This window comes from Mandrillus leucophaeus, unplaced genomic scaffold (genome assembly GCF_000951045.1).
Source record: "Mandrillus leucophaeus isolate KB7577 unplaced genomic scaffold, Mleu.le_1.0 Scaffold1117, whole genome shotgun sequence".
NCBI classification, from domain to species: Eukaryota; Metazoa; Chordata; class Mammalia; order Primates; family Cercopithecidae; genus Mandrillus; species Mandrillus leucophaeus.
The window spans coordinates 443826-464366 of NW_012099399.1; the positions used below are offsets into that span (position 1 = coordinate 443826).

At 36.1% G+C, this 20541-nt stretch overlaps 1 protein-coding gene across 2 annotated transcripts in view; it reads right to left on the bottom strand.

Moving 5' to 3' along the window:
- CPNE8 (copine VIII) overlaps window positions 1–20541 on the bottom strand; it is a 247008-nt gene that overhangs the window by 72763 nt on the left and 153704 nt on the right. For both annotated transcript variants that reach the window (XM_011994105.1, XM_011994097.1), the window contains 3 exons: window positions 18845–18920; window positions 12422–12475; window positions 11332–11393 (listed from right to left, as the gene is read on the bottom strand). In XM_011994105.1, coding sequence (XP_011849495.1) covers window positions 11332–11393; window positions 12422–12475; window positions 18845–18920 — 192 coding nt within the window. The remainder of the gene's footprint in view (window positions 1–11331; window positions 11394–12421; window positions 12476–18844; window positions 18921–20541) is intronic.

Genomic DNA, 20541 nt, shown 5'->3' on the forward strand with positions numbered 1-20541 from the left:
ACCTCTTGGGTTTAACAATCCCTGCACCTTAGCCCACTGAGTAGCTGGGAGAACACACATGTGCCACCACACCCAACTATTATATTTTTTAATTTTTATGGAGATGCGGGCACATTATATTGCCCAGGCTGGTCTCACACTCCCGGGCTCAAGAGATTCACCTGCCTCAGCCTCTCAAAGTGCTGGGATTACAGGCGTGAGCCATCATGCCCAGCCTGCCACCAATTTTATAAAACTAAGTTAAATGTTTTACAGAATTATTTCAATTGTTCAAGTATTTTTAAGTAAAAAAAAAAAAAAAAAAAAAAAATCTGTATGGGGCCTGTTGATGAAGGAACTTACTGATATTCAACTAGCCTCTACAATAAGTAGTATCAAGAAGCCCACTTTAGTCTTTAAGATTAGCTTATGATAGGTAGATAGTGCTTTTAAAAAATTTTTCAAACAAGATTTAGATTTAGGGTTGAGTTTGGGTTGGAGTGAACAGGGCTGTCTGGACTGAAAGAAGTATCCTGGGGTTATCCTCAAACAGAAATGAACTGTAAGAAAGTGATTTTCATTGGCTTTGTAAATTTGAATACATACTTTTTTCTTCATGTCTCTCATAACTAGGGCAATTACTACAACAATATGATGAGCTTAGACATATTAGAACTTTGAGATTTTTCATAAAATTAATAGTTAGCATTTAGTGTTAACTATATGAAATTTAGTTAACCCTCACAGCCATTCTATGAAATAGGCATTGTTATTTATATTCCTGTTTCACAGAAATGAAAACAGGTTATGCTAGCAAGAGGCAGATCCAGGATCTGAACTGTACAATTAATGCCAGAACCCAAATTCTTTGCCACTACTATACAATGCCTCAATTATCTGCAACCACTTCTTTGCAATTGGGCTGACTTTTTCCCAAACATTTATTCCTTACTGAATTTCTTTCCTAGAAGTTCCTGTCCACTTACTCTCTCTCCTATTACCTTCTCTCATACTCCCTTTCTCTTAAGATATGAAAAAAACAAGCAGTTTGTGCTTTTAATCTTGATTTTGCCTTTCCTCCAAGTAAATACAATGAAGATATAGAGTTCAGCTGAGACAAATTCTAGTGGAGGCAATACAAAAGCATGTTTTCTTATTCCAGAAAGCCTGGTCCATCTGTTTTATCTGATGATTGTTGTATGACTCGTGGAGAGAGTAAGATCGTAAATTGATAAGGTCTGAGAGAGACAGATGTGAGGGTTTGTATTCCAGTTTGTCACACTCTGTATTTAAAGTTATATTTTTTCATTATGTTTTAATTTTGCTAAGAAATTTGGAAGAAAAAAAGGGTAGAAAATCATGCTCCAAATGGTTAATTAGTCCGTACTTACTCAATGGCCACTCTGTGTTCAGACCTACAAAAATATTTTAAAACTACGTCTCTTTGAACAAACAAATCATACAAATAAACAATTAAAATGATACTCAGGAAAATTAGTATAAGCTCACCTGGACTGGCTGGATTAGAGTTTGGCCTTTCTTCAAAGGAAAAAAATGACAGTCTGTAGACCTCCAAGTTTCTAACACACTCAATTTTCTGATAAAAGCATAGACCAGGATTTCATGTTGACATGAAATTCTAGTGGCTTAGCAGGGACTCAGTGTGCAACGAAGTTTGTGATCTGTTTTCCCCCTTCATCTGCCAATCAAAGAGATGTGGGAAACTTTGTAGATATTTGTTTCTGAGTTCAGGTGATGGGGAAGTGAAGTGTCATAACACTTGAGAGACATAAAGGACTAAAAGGCAAAAGAAGCAAATTGAAATTTATGATTCTGTCTTCAGATACTTAGTGTGAGCTGCTGGGAATATGGAAGTATGTATTCTACAAGTCTGTAAAAGTGAATAAACCCATTTCACAAATAATAATAACTGAAATAATAATGATGCTACCTAAGAAATTATCTTAGATTTCTTAACAGTATGTAATTTGAAAGGAATCTGACATTGTCCTTATTAATGATAATTGAAGTATTCAATGTCAAAGGTTAGAGATTACTAAATAAACATTTTAGGTAGACAATTGTATTCAAATTTTAATATCTAAAACTATTTTTAATAAATAAAGAGGAATAAAATAACTACAGGATAAAAGTACAGAGTATGATTAAAAATGACGACACCAAGGTCAATAATCCAGAAGAGACCATCAGTGTTTATTATGTTATAACAAAGCCCCTTCATGAATATTATTCTTCTGTTTAGAAAATAAAACTTTTTACTATTTCAAATCATAGAATGCATCTCATACACCAGAAAAAAACATGGCACTGCTTATAAAAAAGAAAATCTAAAAATTAGATTTGTATTTCAGAGAATATTTGAATAAAAATTGGATTTTGGTTGATTTAGAATGCATCTGTCTCATCTGCTCACTGTGTACCTGAATCCATAAATCTGTCTACTGCAGCTAAACACACTATTTTAAGGATTGAGACAATGAATGAAAAGTAACAAACTAACAACCTGGTTTCACAAACAATCAAGCTTGTATTTTCATGTAAATACCTACATCAATAATAACTAAACTAATGGAAATGTATAATATTGAATACTAAGAACCAGGCCTAAAAAGAAGTTCCTTTGAAGGAAAAGATATTAAAAGGCTATGAAAACAATTTTATTTAGTAGTTAAATGTGTTTTTTCTTAACTCTGCATAATTTCTAATTGGATTCATGAGTAAAAAACCAACTTAACATTTTTATAATTTTCGATTCCCTTATTTTTTTGTGAGAAGAAACAAGAAGAGATAAAATTTTAAACTGCAATTCAATAAGTTCTTTCTGTGAGTTTAATTGCAATGTTTGACTCTCAGCACAATTGCTAAACAGTTCACAACAGCTGCCTGTTTCACACTCTTTCTCTATCCCCATGCTCCCTTGCATCTGGTCTAAGAGAAATATTGTATAAAATTAATGTAGAGGACAAAATAAATTCAGGAAAACTCAACTAAGTATTTGGATTAATCAGAGCTAGCTATAAAATCAATATAATTGTTGTTAATGATATCTTACATCATAATGTTTCACCCCCCTTTTGATGACTTCAAATTTTGCTTGTCAATTCAGATTCAACATGAGCATAACCCGACAGTGGAAAGGTTATGGTAATTAGGCCCCTAAATTGATGCAAGGATAGTTTCACATACATAAGTCAATAAGTGTGATACATCACATAAACAGAATTTATAAAAACATATGATCATCTCAATAGATGCAGAAAAGGCATTTAATGAAATCCAGCATTCCTTTATGATAAAAATCCCTCAACAAAATAAGCATGCCAAGGACTTACCTCAAAGTAATAAAAGTCGTATATGACAAGCCCACAGCCAAAACCATACTGAATAGGGAAAAGTTGAAAGCATTCCCCCTGAGAACTGGATCAAGACAATAATGCCCACTTTCACCACTTCTATTCAACATAGGATTAGAAGTCCTACCCAGCGCAATCAGACAAAAGAAAGAAATAAAGTGCATCCAAATTGGAAAAGAGGAAGTCAAACTGTTGCTGTTTGCCACTGATATGACTGCATCTCTAGAAATCCCTAAAACCTCATCTACAAAGCTCCTAGATCTGATAAAAGAATTCAGTAAAGTCTCGGGTTACAAAATCAATGTATACAACTCAGTAGCACTGCTATACACCAACAATGACAAACTGAGAATCAAATCAAGAACTCAATCCCTTTTACAACAGCTGCAAAAAAGAAATAAAATAAAATACCTAGGAATATACTTAAGCAAGGAAGTGAAGGATCTCTACAAGAAAAACTACAAAACACTGCTGAAAGAAATAATAGATGACACAAATAAATGGAAACACATCCCATGCTCATGGATGGAAGGAATCAATATTGTGAAATGACCATACTGCCCAAAGCAATCTACAGACTCAAATGCAATTCCCTTCAATACCAGCATCATTCTTGACAGAATGAGTTAAAACAATCCTAAAAATCATATGGAACCAAAGAACTCACTCACATAGTTAAATAAACACTAAGCAAAAAGAACAAATCTGAAGGCATCACATCACCTGACTTCAAATTATACTACGAGGCTATAGTTACTAAAACAGTATGGTACTGGTAAAAAGTAGGCACATAGATCAAGGACCAGAATAGAGAACCCAGGTGTAAAGTCAGATCCAACTAACTGATCTTTAACAAAGTACACAAAAATAAAAACTGGGAAAAGAACACCCTATTAAATAAATGATACTGGGAAAATTGGCAAGCCACATGTAGAAGAATGGAACTGAATCTCCATTTCTCACCTAATACAAAAATCAACTCAAGATGGATCAAAGACTTAAATTAAAGACCTGAACCGTAAGAATTCTAGAAGATAACATCAGAAAAACTCTCTGGACATTGGCTTAGGCAAATAATTCATGACTAAGAACCCAAAACCAAATGCAACAAAAACAAAAGTAAACAAATCAGACCTAATTAAACAAAAAGCTTCTGTACTGCCAAAGAAATAGTCAGGAGAGTAAACAGACAACCCACCCAGTGGGAGAAAATATATGCAAACGATGAATCTGACAAAGGACTAGTGTCCAGAATCTATGAGGAATGCAAACCAATCAGCAAGAAAAAAACAATGACCCCATCAAAAAATGAGGAAAGGACATGAATAGACTGTTCTCAAAAGAAGATATCCAAACAGTCAACAAATGTATGAAAAAATGCTCAACATCACTAATTATCAGAGAAATGCAAATTAAAACCACAATGAGATACCACCGTATTCTAGCAAGAATAGTCATAATTAAAAAGTCAAAAAACAATAGATGTTAGCATGGATGTGGTGAAAAGGGAACACTTTTGTACTGCTGGTGGGAAAGCAAATTAGTACAACCACTATGGAAAACAGTACGGAGATTCCTTAAAGAACTAAAAGTAGAACCACCATTTCATTCAGCAATCCCACTACTGGGTATCTACAAAGAAGAAAAGAAGTCATATGAAAAAAACACTTGCACATACATGTTGATAGCAGCACAATTTGCAATTACAAATATATGGAACCAACCTATGTGCCCATCGACCAACAAGTAAACAAAGAAAGTGTGATATATATATATATACACCATGGAATACTACTTAGTTATTAAAAGGAACAAAATAATGTATTTTGCAGCAAATTGGGTGCAGGTGGAGATCATCATTCTAAGTAAAGTAACTCAGGAATGGAAAACCAACTATCCTATGTTCTCACTTATATGCAGAAGCCAAGCTATGAGAACGCAAAGGCATAAGAGTGATACAATGGACTTTGGGGATTTGAGGGGTGAATGTTGGGAGGGAGGTGAGGGATTACAGACTACGTATTGGGTACACTGTATATTGCTCAGCTGACAAGTGCACTAAAATCTCAAAAATCACCACTAAAGAACTTAACCATATAACCAAAATCCACCTGTACCCCCCCAAAATTATAAAGAAATAAGCCTTGAAGCCAGAAAAAAAAAAGGTCCCTGAACTGATGATGCCACCTTAAGTCAGCAACAAAACCATCCACAAATGCAGTAATCAGTGCTCTTATCTTGGTATTTTAAGTTAAAAGTGAGGAATTACTATGATTCATTATAAAAAACAAATTAAATTCAGCAATTTGTTCCAATTACCTTGATATATCATACTTATTATGTATTATGGAAGGGCACCTTTTTTTAAAAAAAGCTAACCTTGATAATTCCACCGATCTTCAAATGTACTAATAAATATGCCCTCCAATATATTAATTTGGGTGGTTTGGTTGATGATAGCCCGAAGTGTTTGTTTATTTTATTCTTTTGCAATGTCATCAGAGGGCATAAAGGCCAGATGAGCTAATTTAAGAAGAGTCTCCCCTGAGGCATGCTGAAGAGGAGCGGGATCAAAGACCAAGGTGTGAATATTGCAGATGTTTAGCTGACTTGTTAAAAAAGGAATGTAGCTCTAAGGAATGTAGCTCCAAGCTATCTTTCTGTGTTTTTTCTTCCTTTGAAAATACACAGTCCTTTATGGTGGAAGTGGGGGAAGAAGGAACAGAAGACAAAAAATTCTTAAACGTCTGTTTCCAAAGACACAGCTGGTTTGACATGAGCTTTTACAGAAAACATGAAAATAGCTGATAAAAAGGTTTTACAGATGAAAACTGACAAGGACTTATATCTATTAAATTAATGAAAATGTAAAAGGAGGGGCACTATTCAGAAAAGGTAAGGATATGGTAAACATCCTGCATAGATTTGGGGAGTATAAATTCTTAGAGTCTTTTAGCAATACAATTTAGAAATATCTAACAAATTGTGAAATACATATATCATTAAATTCAGTAACATTATTTCTAGGAAGGAACTCTACAGATATGCTAGCGTATCTATACACAAGTGCACTAATGAAGTGCATAAAATGCCAAGTACCATGCATATATGTTGCAGCTTTGTTATAATAAAATATGTATGTCACTAAAGCATGTATTAACAGGAAATTTTTAAATTAAACGATGTACAATCATATAATGGAAAACTGTTTACAAAAAGGTAGTAATGACATACTAGCATATACACACAATACATTTAATAATCAAAACATACAATGCAGTGTATTGTACATAGTGTGATCCCATGATTATAAAAAATAGTAATAGCAGATGTTAGCTATTATCATACACAAATTACACCTGAGAGTAAGTCGATAGGTTAGAGTAAGCCTTCTGTCAAAATGCAAACAATGATTTCAGAGTGAAGAAAAAATAAATAAGATGTCATTAAGGTCATGGAAGAGCTGGAAGATAGAACTGAATTATATCCTTTTACAAACGAACTTCAGAATATCCAATTCATGTGAACTACAGGAAATTAAAGTGTAGATATTTTAAATGATTTGCCTGTCACTGTATAACACAAGGGTGTCATGACCAAGCTAGATCTCTTTACCATAAAAGTCAAATTTTAAATTTGTGCCCAATTTGGCTGGGTGTGGTGGCTCATGCCTATAATTCCAGCACTTTGGGAGGCTGAGGAGGGCAGATCACTTGAGGCCAGGAGTTCAAGACCAGCATGGCCAACATAACGAAACTCCTCTCTACTAAAAATGCAAAAATTAGTTGGGCGTGGTGGCACAAGTCTGTAATCCCAGCCAGCTACTCGGGAGGCTGAGGCATGAGGACTGCTTGAATCCAGGAAGCAGAGGTTGCAGTGTTGCCAGCGTGGGTGACAGAGTTAAGACTGTCTCGGGGGGGAAAAAAAAAAAAAAAAAAGGAAAGAAATTGTGCCAATTGCTTTAAAGAAGTCCTTCAGGGCAAAGATATATAAATACATTTAAAGATACATAATACGATGAGTATTAATGCTTGTTGATTTGGATTTCACTATCCAAAAGAATAAGTTAATACCTCTGTATTTTACTTATAAACATTATATATTATAGTGAATAATAGTTAAATGTATAACTGTAATACATTTTAAGGATATTACATACATTTATAATATATCTTTGTATAAAAACAATGGAAGGTATGCAAATAATATTTTTTCATGTCCTTTTCAAATAACACAGTTTTATAGAAATTATCTTAGGTCTAGTTAGATTAATTATGTAGTGAAACTTCAACTATATTTCCCCAGGCCCCATTTGTAAATCAGAACTTGGTTCTTGTAAAAGCCTCAAGAAGCCAGGATTGGAGCAAACTGTACCCCGTAAGTTGGGGCTCCACTTATAGAATAACTAGCATTTCTTCCTGCACAGGAAGTGCTGTAAGTAGGAAGCGTGTAGCTAAGAAAAAGAATCCTAAGGTTTGTAAGCAACAGAAAAATACGACAGCGTGATAGAGTTAAGACTGCCATTGCTCTAGGTACTGTAGAAACCCATTTGCTCTGATTAGCCCTAAGAATTTTCAACAGGAGTTTGAGAACAAACAGTAAAAGTGATTTATTGGCACCAGATTCTGAAATGTTTTATACTGATAGACTCACACCCAAATATTGCTAGATTTGCACTGCTGACCAAACGTACTGGATATCTGTTATATATACACATACATACTCTTCACATGATCACAAAGCAAAACAAAGAAAACAAGACAAAAACTGAAAGAAATTTATAACATTTCAATACCACAAATCAGTATTTCTATATGTAAAATATAACCAGATATATCAAGTAATATTTTTTTAAGTTGTAAAGAAGGTACTAAGGGATGTCCATTTACTTACCTCATTTCTTTATCAACTATTGATGGCAGCAGCTGCTCAAGACAGCCTTACGCTGCCAGCATGCTGGCTGCAGCAAGGAGGTGTAGCCAGGGCTGCATGCTCCAGGGAGCGTGCGGGAGCCGGGGACAAGTGGGATCTCCACCTTTCTGAGTAGGGGCAGGAGCACCAGTGGGGAAACTGTAGCCGTCCAAGCCATGGCTACAGACCCGGGACTCCCAGGCCACTTCTGCTCCATGAAGCAGGCAGGAGCCGCCCCCTCCCATTTCTCCACACAGCTGCAGTTGCCCAAACCGCAGCTGCAAACTCAGGCATCCCTGTACCCTTGGGGACCCAGGAAGGGCCCCTGCCCTCACAGGCTGAGAAGTGCCTCCTCCCACTGCCTGGCTTCTCCCTGCTGTTCGCTTCCGCTCTAATCTTGGAGCAAAGTCAGGGCTGAGCCCAGGTGCCAAGAAGAGCAGCAGCAGGAGGCAGACAGATTCCTAGGCCGAGGGGATGGATGGCTGGTAAGGATGGGGATGATCAGCAGCAAAGAGGAGCTACCTGCTCTACGGCCTCCTTTCTGCTGAGCACTTCAGAGACCTGCAGGGACATCAGGACTGTCAGCTGCAGAAAGGAGCAACCCACTCTAGGGCCTTCTCTCTGCTCGGAGCTGGGGAGATGATGAGAAGGTCTGCCTGCAGAGAAGAGCAACCCATTCCAAGGCCTCCTATCCATTGAGAGCTGGGCAGATGATAGGACAACCTGCCTGAAGAGAGGAGCTTCCCACTCCAGGGTCCTAGCTCTGCTAGGAGCTAAATAGTAGGAATGGCCTCGCTGCGAAAAGGCGCTACCCCCTGTGGGTCTCCTGTGAGCTGTTCTATTGCTCAATAAAACTCCTCTTCATCTCGGCTCACCCTTCACTTCTCTGCATATCTCATTCTTCCTGGTCGCAAGAGAAGAACGTGGGACCTGCCAAACGGCGGAGCTAAATGAACTACAACACAAACAGGGTTGAAACATACCCACTGCTCACCATGTTGCAGGCATAGAGAAGGATAGAATAGCTGTGGTCCCTGGGGGAGCCCAGACCTGGGAGCTCCCTCAGCCAAGGCCATGACTTCCTTTTTGGGGTCCTGTAGTGCCTACCATCTTCAAGCTTTCCAGGTCCACCAAGGAAGCTGCTTGTGGTGCGTCTGGTCCAGCCACAGCCTCACAGAGAGCTGGCACCTGTGCCAGCACCCACAGGTGCCCGCCCTGCTGCAGCAGCCAGCATGTCAGACTGCACAGTGGCTGGATCCCATGCTCACACACCCCTCGCCACTCCATGCCTGATACACCCTTGGCAGGCATGAGACCCAGGCTGGTAGTGTGAGAAAAGTGCAGCCTGCTAGGCCAAGTGGATGGAACGAGCCCAGCAGGCCTGAGCAAACTCAGGAAAAGGCACCGCCAGTCAGAAGTTTCACGCCAGAAAAAGCAACACCCCAAAGATCCTGTAACACTATTACCTACTACTACTAAGGAGTTTTTACAGAAATATATTTTTATGACAAATTCAACATCCTATTTTTCTATCTTCTAAAAATAAAAATAGGCACAGACATTGGAATACTAAGAGTTGGCAAACTTTTTCTTCTACTTTGTACTTTATTGAAACAACCATTGTTGCTTCTCAGTCTGCGCAGCCACTTTGCATTTTGGATGCCTGTATATAGCAAAGAGTACTCATTTAAGTAGGTACTTTGTTTGTTTGTTTGCTTTGTATCCTTAACTAAGAGCAACAAGAGGCAAGCTCTCTGGGTTTTGTGAAGCTATCTTTGTTCCCTTGGTACCCCCATTCCTTCATCCCCTTTTTCAACCTGAGGACATTCTGTCAGTGAGTCTTCATGGGGCGGGGGGCAGTTGCTGAATCATAATTAGAAAGAGGTTTATATGAGTGATATTCATCATGAAGTTACTAAACACATTCAAATTTGCTTTGCTCCACTTTTGCATATTGAAAATACAAGGTGAAGGAAAATAGAGTATGTAGACATTTTATACTGCAAGACAATGAATGCTTGTTTTAAATCTCTGGGGATGATATGGTCTGACTCTGCGTCCCCACCCAAATCTCATCTCAAATTGTAATCCCCACAATCCCCATGTGTCGAGAGAGGGATCTGGTGGGAGGTGATTGGATCATGGGGGCAGTTTCCCCCATGCTGTTCTCATGATAGTGAGTGAGTTCACATGAGATCTGATGGTTTTAGAAGTGTCTGACAGGTCCTCCTTCACATGCGCTCTCTCGCCTACTGCCATGTAAGATATGCCTTGCTTCCCCTGTACCACCGGTCATCTGCCATGATTATAAGTCTCCTGAGGCCTCCCTAGACATGTGGCACTGTGAGTCAATTAAACCTCTTTCCTTTATAAATTACCCAGTTTGGGGTAGTTTCTTTATAGCAGTGTGAGAACAGACTAATACAGGGGATGCTTGGTCAGGTTAAGAAAAGGAAGAAATAGGTTAAAATGAGAAGCAAAACTGAAAATACTTCCCTGTTTACGAGGGTATAAGAACTAATAGTACATTACCAACACAGGATCTGTCTGGGTTTTGAAAAGTTTCAAAAATGGTTACAACTATTTTTTTTCCTGAAATGTATTCCTGTCTGAGAGCTGTAGGACTGAATAAATGACTACACCATCCATTTCTGCATTCTGATTTTATGACAAGGCACATTCCTTTAATATCCTTAACCTAGTATATATATTTACATCAGGCCCTGAAGCTTTACACCTATATTACAAATAATGAATAGTGCATGTACAATGTCCTATGTGTTAAGCAAACAAAAACATCCTATGAAAGTGCACATAATAGCCATTATTTACAACTATTAATCATACGATATTTTCTCTTGGTTAAAGAAAAGTTACAATTTGCCCCAAAAGTAACAGCTCTAGGTATGTACATTTTTTACTTTATATCTGAAACAGAATTATAATAGGCTTGCCATCAAAATATAATAAAGGTGATCATTTCGGTGCCAGGTACCTCGTGGTAGCACTTGTTATACAAATTTTACGGAATGCCTAAGCAACAAAACAATTCCAGAAAATGACTTACCCTCCCTTAATGTAGTCAAGGAATGAAACTTCTGTTTCTACCAAGAAAGAGAGTAAAGTTACCTGAAAAAGAAAAAGACAGAATTACCTTCTAGTTGTTTGTGACCCCAAACAGACTTTTCTAACTATTAGAGAGAAAATCATATTTCTTTGCATTTTGAAAATCACTAAAGACATTATTTTTTATTAACATCTGCTAGGACTGATTGTTCTTACATTTAAAATTATCTGAAGGAAAGGGAGCAAAAAAATTAACCAATGTCTTTCTATGACCAGTTTACTTCCGTTGAAGAACAGCATGAAAATTATCTACAAGGACATTGTGTTACTTCCCATTTTAGATAAAAGGAAAGATGAAAAGGAGTTGGAAAATGGTTAAAACCAAAAAACCAAAATCAGTGAACAAAGCCTTCAAGAGGAAATGTGTGTTTTCAGTGATGGTTTTGTAATGAGCTCATCTAATATTTTAACTGTCTTGCTTTATAGAGATCTTTCAAAGAAAACTGAGAGAAAACTTAGATTTTGCTTCTCCCCAAAAAAGTTAATCTTAAGAAAAAAAAAACTGCAGTATTTTTTTCTTAAAATAGGATGACACTGATTTTTTATAATTTTTGATATATCTTTGCATCTTCTGTACTGATTTAGTACATCATTCCCACAGAGTTGTCAATTTTAATGACAACTTTTTTGAATGAGCACATACACATCCCACAAAATGAGTCACAGTTGTTGAGTTTAGCCTGTAAAGAGTATAGTATTTCTTACTACCACTTGTGTTTTTTATGTCTGCCTGATTCATTACACTCGGATTCCACTGAACGAAGAGTTCATAACAAAACTTCAGCGTCTCTCAGAGGCCTTGCAGCCCCTAGGATTATCTGCAAGAAGCCAAGTCAATACCTTCTATAAGGTATTCTTCATTACAATCAGTCCCCTGGGAAGCTGATTTTTCTATTGTGTTCACTCATATTAAAACCCTGAGTGAAACACAGCTCAGTTTAATTGCTTCCAGTAGGATTAAAGATGCCATCTACATATATGCTTAATTCATTTATTGTAATCTTTAATAAATAACATAAAATTTGACTTACTGTTCCAGAATTACTATATTTTTTCTTTTTTCCTTTCTTTTTGGGATTCACCACCTAAAAAGCAGATAAAACAATTAAAATGTGTTACGGTTTATATTGAATTTTTATATTGAAGTTTTAAAAATGTGTAGTTTAACCTGCTGCCTTCACTTCTTATGCATGTATGCATTTACAAATGCTTTCAGCATGACTTTGGACGATCATTCAGCAAAAACTTCCCTACAAAAGTTAATACTGACTATCTTAGAAAATGTTTTGTCTGTAATATTCTTCTCACCTGTACATATTGATTACCCATAACTATAGTCACGTTCTTGATATGATAGAGGCTTTTAACATCTAATGTCCTAACTAATTATTGCTTTATAGAAAAATGATGGGTTGTTAAAGTATATTCAAGTGACATAACTTTAAAAATTAAATACACTAACATAGCAAATCATCCAATGTGTGAATATTTAAAGGATCTATTAACTTAACTATTTCTTTATAATGATGGTAATTTCCACCAGTTACTCATGCTACATAATAATTGGTAAAGGTCTGGTTTGTAGACATAAGATTGGCTTTTTGACTATTTGATCCATGAGTAAATAAGGTTGTACTTCTATACTTCATAAGACATTAGGGAATATAGGGAATATTACGATAAATAAGACCTGCCAATCTAATAGGATAAATGTAATACATAATTGCCTGAAGAGAGACTTCTTCAAATCATCTCAATCCAAAATATGGAGAAAGCATTTGACAGGGAAAAGAAGATGAAATAGTTTATGAATAAGTATTATTTGAACCATAATTTATTAATTTAAACTAGGGCTTCAATTAAAAAAAAAAAATACACCATTCTAGAAAGAAAAACAGGCAACTGATCCAGGTTGGCTGGGGCAGAGAACCCACACAACCAGATGAGAAGTGAATCTGAAAAAATAAGCTGAGGCCATGTTAAGGAGATCCTTAATCCTAGGCCAGGGAGTTTGGATGTTATTTAGTTGATGTTTAAACAGGAGAATGATATAATACGTCTATAGCAGCAGTCCCCAACATTTTTGGCACCAGGGACTGGTTTCATGGAAGAAAGTTTTCCCACGGATGGGGGTGGGGAGGATGGTTTTGGGATGATAACTGTTCTACCTCAGATCATCAGGCATTAGATTCTTATAAGGAGAACACAGGAGGCAAAGCTCAGGTGGTAATGCTCCCTTGCTTTCGGCTCACCTCCTGCTGTGTGGCCCAATTCCTAAAAGTCCACAGGCCTGTACTAGTCTGCATTCTGAGGGTTGGGGACCCTTGGTCTACAGGATAGAGTTGTAAGGTGAGAAAATGAAGGCAACAGTTAGGGTCTTATTTTAAATTTTCTATGCAAGAAGTAATGAATCATTAAATAAGGAAGCCCCATCGAAAACAGCTCGCAAAAAAAAAAAAAAAAAAAAAAAAAAAACTAAGAAAACAGAATAAAGTACATTTTTCAGATTTAAGTAGAAAATCTAAAGGAGAAATTGGTCATTCATTCATTCCATGTATTATTTACTGTGTATTTCAGAAAGCCCTAACTGAACACATTCTACAGGAAAACATGCAACAGTAAGGATACTGAGCATCATTGGTAAGATCACACATTTTTCAGATGGTTCAATGGTTATACTATTAAATATGGAGCAGGTTGTTTGGAGGAGAAAGGTAATGTTTAATCTCGAGGTTTGAAGAATTCCTCAATTCTTCCAGATAATTTGAGGAACACAGCACTCTGAACAATATATAGGAAATCAGTGAATAAAATTAATTCAATCAAAAGTTTGAAAATAAGAAGTTCAGCAATACATTTTTCTTGAAAAACTGTATTTCAGTATTTTTCTACCTAAAAATCATTCATCTGGCATTATGCCTTTGATTTAGAAGAGGTTTTTCCTAAATTTTAGGAGTAAGTTTTTAGTAGAATTTCATAAGCATCTTTCAGTTCACATGAGTCTTTTTGCTGTCAGCACATCATAATATACTATTATCATAGAAAAATTAACTTATGACTTGGTTTTAAATTACATAATTAAATTTAATTGCATAAAGATGTTTTCATTTAATCATATAGGGCCACTTCAATCGCCAATAATACATCTGATATAACAATAATAAAGTTATATAATATATAAACATAGTAGCATTTGTCACTTCTAAAACTAAATAATGAACTAGGGAAGTTACTTTAGAATGATGGAGTAAGGCTCTCTGAAAAGTTGCTCATCCATAAAGACAATGAGAACACCAGCAAAAATTGTCAAAATCAAATTTTTTCATGAATCTGGAAATTAATCAAAGGCTTGCAACAATCAGTGATCACTCATTCAAGAAAAAGAGTAAATCTCACTATGTCATTTTAACTTGCTTTACTCTAAACCTACTTTTCCCAGCTCTGTATGTAGTAGCATTGAAAACCGTCAGCCTTAGCAACTTCAGTAGCTGTGTAAACCAACAGTCTAAAAGCCACTGGAGGGGACGGAATGGATATGAAGTTCTTCAAAAAGTGTTTGAGGTAACGAATATGATAATTACCCTGATTTGATCATTGCACAATGTATATATGTACTGAAACACCACACGGTACACCATTAACATTTATAATTAACATGTGTCAATTAAAAACAAAACTTTAAAAAAAGTGTCTTTTCTAGAGAATTGTCATTAACTGACTTATATGGAAGCTTTCTGGAAAAGCTCCATTCATAGGGCTTGGGCTTGTGGTTATCTGACTTAACTCAAAGCCTGCTCAGAGGGACATGCCCTATCTCCAGGACATTTGTTGAAAGCAGACAGTGGCAGGTGTTTAACAATAGCATATCTGCTGGAGGTGATGATATAATCTGGGGCAAGTAAGAGGCTAACTCAAAAACCAAAAAGGAAGATCGAGGGAATGAGATGTTTAGAGGGGGCTTTTAAAAGATCTGGTATATTGCTGGAAATCTAGAAGCCTATGCCCTTTGAAGGGGTGTACACATGCCCAGGAAAGATCTAGGGAATTCTTTTCTCCGTTCAACCACAAATCTCTGCTCAAACAACAAGTGAAAGCTAAGGCAGGATTTTACCTTGTTGAAGCATATAAGGAATGTCCAAATGTACACAAATCTCTGTCAAAACATCTGCTGTCCACGGAGCTAACCAAGCAAAGACTTCAGTAGCCCACACAACAAAGAATAATTTTATACAATTAGTCCATGAAAATCACTAAACAAAGAGCAAAAAACACAAACCTTGGAGAAGGTAGAGAATCTGATTCCCAATGTGCTGCATTATATTATTTAAAGTTTCCAGCATTCAACAACAACAAAAATAAGATATGCAAAGAAACAGGAAAGTATGGCCCATACTTTTCTATTCATAGAAGAAAGAAGTTGACAGAAATTGTCCCTGGGGACGTGCAGATATGGGATTCATTAAACAAAATCTTTAGCTCAGCTATTATAAATATATTGAAAGAAGGAAATCAAGTCTAAAGGATTAAAGTATGAAACAATTCCTTACCCAATAGAAAATATCAAAAATGGATCAAAATTATATAAAAAGGAACCAAGTAAGAATTCTCAACTTGTAAAGTACAACTGAAACGAAAAATTCACCAGAAGAGTTTGACGGAACATTTGAGCTGGCAGAATAAATAATCAGTTGTGGGGAAAAGAAAGAGAGAACAGACTGTTACTGTGTCTATGTAGAAAGAAGTAGACATAAGAGACTCCATTTTGTTCTGTACTAAGAAAAATTCTTCTGCCTTGAGATGCTGTTAATCTGTAACCCTACCCCCAACTCTGTCTTTGCAGAGACATGTACTGTGGTGACTCAAGGTTTAGTGGATTTTGGGCTGTGCAGGGTGTGCTTTGTTAAACAAGTGCCTGAAGGCAGTATGCTTGTTAAAAGTCATTACCATTCTCTTAATCTCAAGTACCCAGGGACACATACAATGCGGAAGGTCGCAGGGACCTCTGCCTAGGAAAGCTAGGTATTGTCCAAGGTTTCTCCCCATGTGATAGTCTGAAATATGGCCTCCTGGGAAGGGAAAGACCTGATTGTCCCCCAGTTAACACCCATAAAGGGTCTGTGCTGAGGAGGATTAGTAAAAGAGGAAAGAAGGCCTCTTGGCAGTTGAGATAGAGAAAGGCATCTGTCTCCTGCCCATCCCTGGGCAATGGAATGTTTTGGTGTAAAACCCGATTGTAGGTTCTGTTTACTGAGACATGAGAAAACCGCCTTAGGGCTTGAGGTGGGACATGCTAGCAGCAATGCTGCTCTTTATGCACTGAAAGTGTTTATGGAGATGTTTGCATATGCACATCAAGGCACAGCACTTTTCCTTAAACTTATTTATGTCACAGAGATCTTTATTCATATGTCTTTCTGCTGACCTTTTCCCTACTATGACCCTATTGTCCTGCCACTTCCCCTTTTTCTTTTCAATGGCAAAGATAATGATCAATAAATACTGAGGGAACTCAGAGACCCGTGCCAGCGTGGGTCCTCTGTATGCTGGGCGCTGGTCCCCTGGGGCCACTTTTTCTTTCTCTATACTTTGTCTCTGTGCCTCATTTCTTTTCTCAAGTCTCTCGTTCCACCTGATGAGAAACGCCCATAGGTGTGGAAGGGCAGGCCACCCCTTCAGTCAGTAATTTTGCAGATATGTCAATTGAGATTTTGTTTCCAAAACAAAAAAAAAAAAAGGAAAAAAACCAAAACAACAAAAAAGAAAAAAAACAGAGGCCAAGAGAGCCATGCGACACCACTAAGCATAACAAGGTAAGTAGAATGGTAGTACCAAAAAGAGAGAGGAGAAAGAGAAAGTGGCAGAAATAATTATTTGAAGAACTAATGGCTGAAAAAATTTTTGGTTACTTGATAAACCTGAATCCCTTGCACAAGTATAGATAATAAAGTTTGTAATGTATTGGACCAAAGATTGTCCACTGAACTCCTAAAATTACTTGTACATAATTCATAATGGTCTCCTAGATTTTCTTCAGGCTGATGTCTTCTTTTGAAAATATGTATAATAAAAAAAATTTATATTTGAAGTCATGGCCTTACAGGGTATTTAAGAACACATAAACATTATTAAGCTTCTTTGTCATCTCATGAGATGTGGCACCAGTCTTGTCATTTAGCAAGCTTTATTGGACAAGAGAGTCTGAGGACTGACTGAAACCAATGATGAGAAAATGATATAAAAGCTAGAGAAACTAAAAGTGGTTAATTGCTGGAGTACTATATGCTGACCAGCAGCAGAAGATGCCTAAGTACAAGGAGAACTAGTGTGCATGTGTGTTCTTCCTCAGCCTTGATGTTAGGCAGACAAAATAGGTATTTACATAATTATGAGTTGTCTTACATGACTTAGTTCCTGTTTAGAGCCCAAATATCATTACCTTGAAAGACCCAGATAGACTAATGTATTACTTTATCTTTGTCTCTGACTGAGAAATTTTTTTGAGAGCTGAGTTTGGCCCCTCTGTAATAATCTCATAGAGCACTAAGTATACTACTATATAGAGCACATATCAGTCTACACAAAACATATTTTATATCTGCCTCTCCCATTAGACACCGAAATTTATACTTACCTCTGTATCCCCAGCGCCAAACATAGAACATAAAATGTAGAAACTACTTAAAAAAATTGTTTCAGGAATGAATAAATGAAGGCTGGAATAAAGTGGTAGAAGGAGATTTCTCCACTCTCTACTTAACAGAGGCCAATTTTAGTATCAACCTGGCAGGGAAGTATTACCACTGTTGATTAAATACTGAGATATTCTCCTTTGGTATCCACCTATATTAAATTTTAAAGTTATAGGAAATGTACAGATACCATAGCTCAAGGAACAACAGTGCTGGAACATACTATATGCTCAACATATATTTGGTGATTAACTGGCATGGTGGTTTCAGGCAGAAATAACTACAATGTCTCTAGTTTAACAACCTGAATTTCTTTAATGCCTGCGTATTACCTTGTCATTCCCTTCAGTCTCCACCTAAACGGTAGTGAAGGTGCTCAGATATATATGCAGCCCACAGCTCATTTTATAATGCCACACTGACAACTAAAATGCCTAATCTTCTTCTTTACTAGGAAGGGATGGAAGAGGAGGTTGATAAAAAGGCAAAACATAAAGGCTGAAGCTTAAGAAAAAATAAACTCATATCTATATTTTTTAAAGTAAAATGCTTTCTACACAACAATTAAAAAACAAAAACATTTAAATGTGACTTGAAGAAGTATTATTATTGAATCTAAAAATGTCTGCTCAACAACTTCAAAGATTCTTACATACATTGATACTTAGTTAACCTTTGGCAGTTACGCTTTGCAGAATCCATACTTTCAAAGCATAGACTTATTTATTCTAGAGAAAAACAATGGTAAAATAAAATGGCTCTTACCTCATATACGTTGAATTGTGACTGCCCTCTAGAAAGTTCCCTATAGCTTGTTGTAAATTCTCCAATGAAATCATGACTAAAATTAAAGGAAAAAGGTACATAAGCTTTCATATATTTGTCAATTGTATTTTAAAGGTTTTAGAAAGGTTTAATCATTATGGAAAAAATGCTTGATATTATTATGAATATAACTTAATAATTTACAAAATATTTAAAAAGACTAACACATAACTACATTCTTCACTAATCCAAAATTATGTATAGTGGACAATTATAGTTTATTAATATCCAAATGTTTAATTTATTCCACTAATATTAACATTTCAAACAGGTATGCTAGTTTTAATAACTCATATCTCAAAACCGTTAAATCACCTGTTATTCAAATGATTAATTAGGATGAAAGTTAGAGACTACACTAATAAATTTATTATTGTCCATATCTATGGATATATATTTTTTAAACATAATGATTTAAAAATCTTCAAACTTTCCTAGGGCCATAGTGTAATAGGATGCTATTTTAAAAAGGTATAACATATTAACATGTATAACAGTCACTCGACTTTTTTTCTACAATAATAGTTAACAAATATTTTATCAATAACAACATGTTAATTCAGAATTTCTTCACTTTAAGTAATCATCACTATGTTCTCAGGTGCCTTCTCAGTTTAGGGGACGAGGGGTAAGGATTGAGTAAACATGTATTAGTTCTCACTAAAAAGCTTTTATCAACTGAGGTTGACCTGTGCAACTACAAAAAACATGCTAAATATTCAGTGGTTTAGAGCAGACTCATATTCTACTCCTTTGAGTTAATTTAATGGCCAGTGCTAAGTTGAATGCACACTGCTGAGAAATAAGTGCAAAATGCTGGTATTCAGTGCAATGGTGAAATGTAGTATGTTAGAAGAAGATACAGATTGTAGGAGCTAAAGCAGTATAACAAACAGAGAAACATGATGAAAAATACTTTGATAATAAATCACAACCAGTAATTTCCTTGTGATTCAATAATACTGTTTTGCTATTTCCTGTTAATGTAATCACAACTAAAATAATTATTCTATGTTATAAGTCCCAAGCTCTCTGACTGCATTTACAAAATAAAGTTTACTCCAGTGCCATTTATCTGGCTGGTGTCTGTTTACATCTCTATATTTTTCCATACATTTTATTACATGTATGTGTTATTTAAAGTCTGAGGGAATGAATTAAAGAGGTATTTTGAGGAAACTGATTACTACTATAGCTAGTAATTTGGCTCTTAGTCCTTGAGTAACGTGATTAAACTGTTGAATAAAATCTGTTCATTAGGATCATTTCTATGCTTGTATTTTTTGGGAATACGGTATTCCCAAATAGTGGGAAAACGGTATTATGCATAGTCACATTTATACCTGAAACCTGTAGGGCAGTCTACAAACTTATCCATCCTCCTCTACTTTTGGGGTATTACTCTCCTATATCACTTATCTTTTACTGTACAGCTCAGCTATGATATCCATCAAGAAGCCTTTTCTGCTTCATTCTTTTTTGCTCTCAAAAACATAAAACAAGCAAACAACCAGTATCTCTCATCACAGTTCCTATATTGTATTAAACCCATCTATTCATGTGCTTCCTCTCTTCACCTATGTTTTGAAGGCAAGAAAGGTATTAACTTCATCTCAGGATTCCCAGCATCCCCCTCC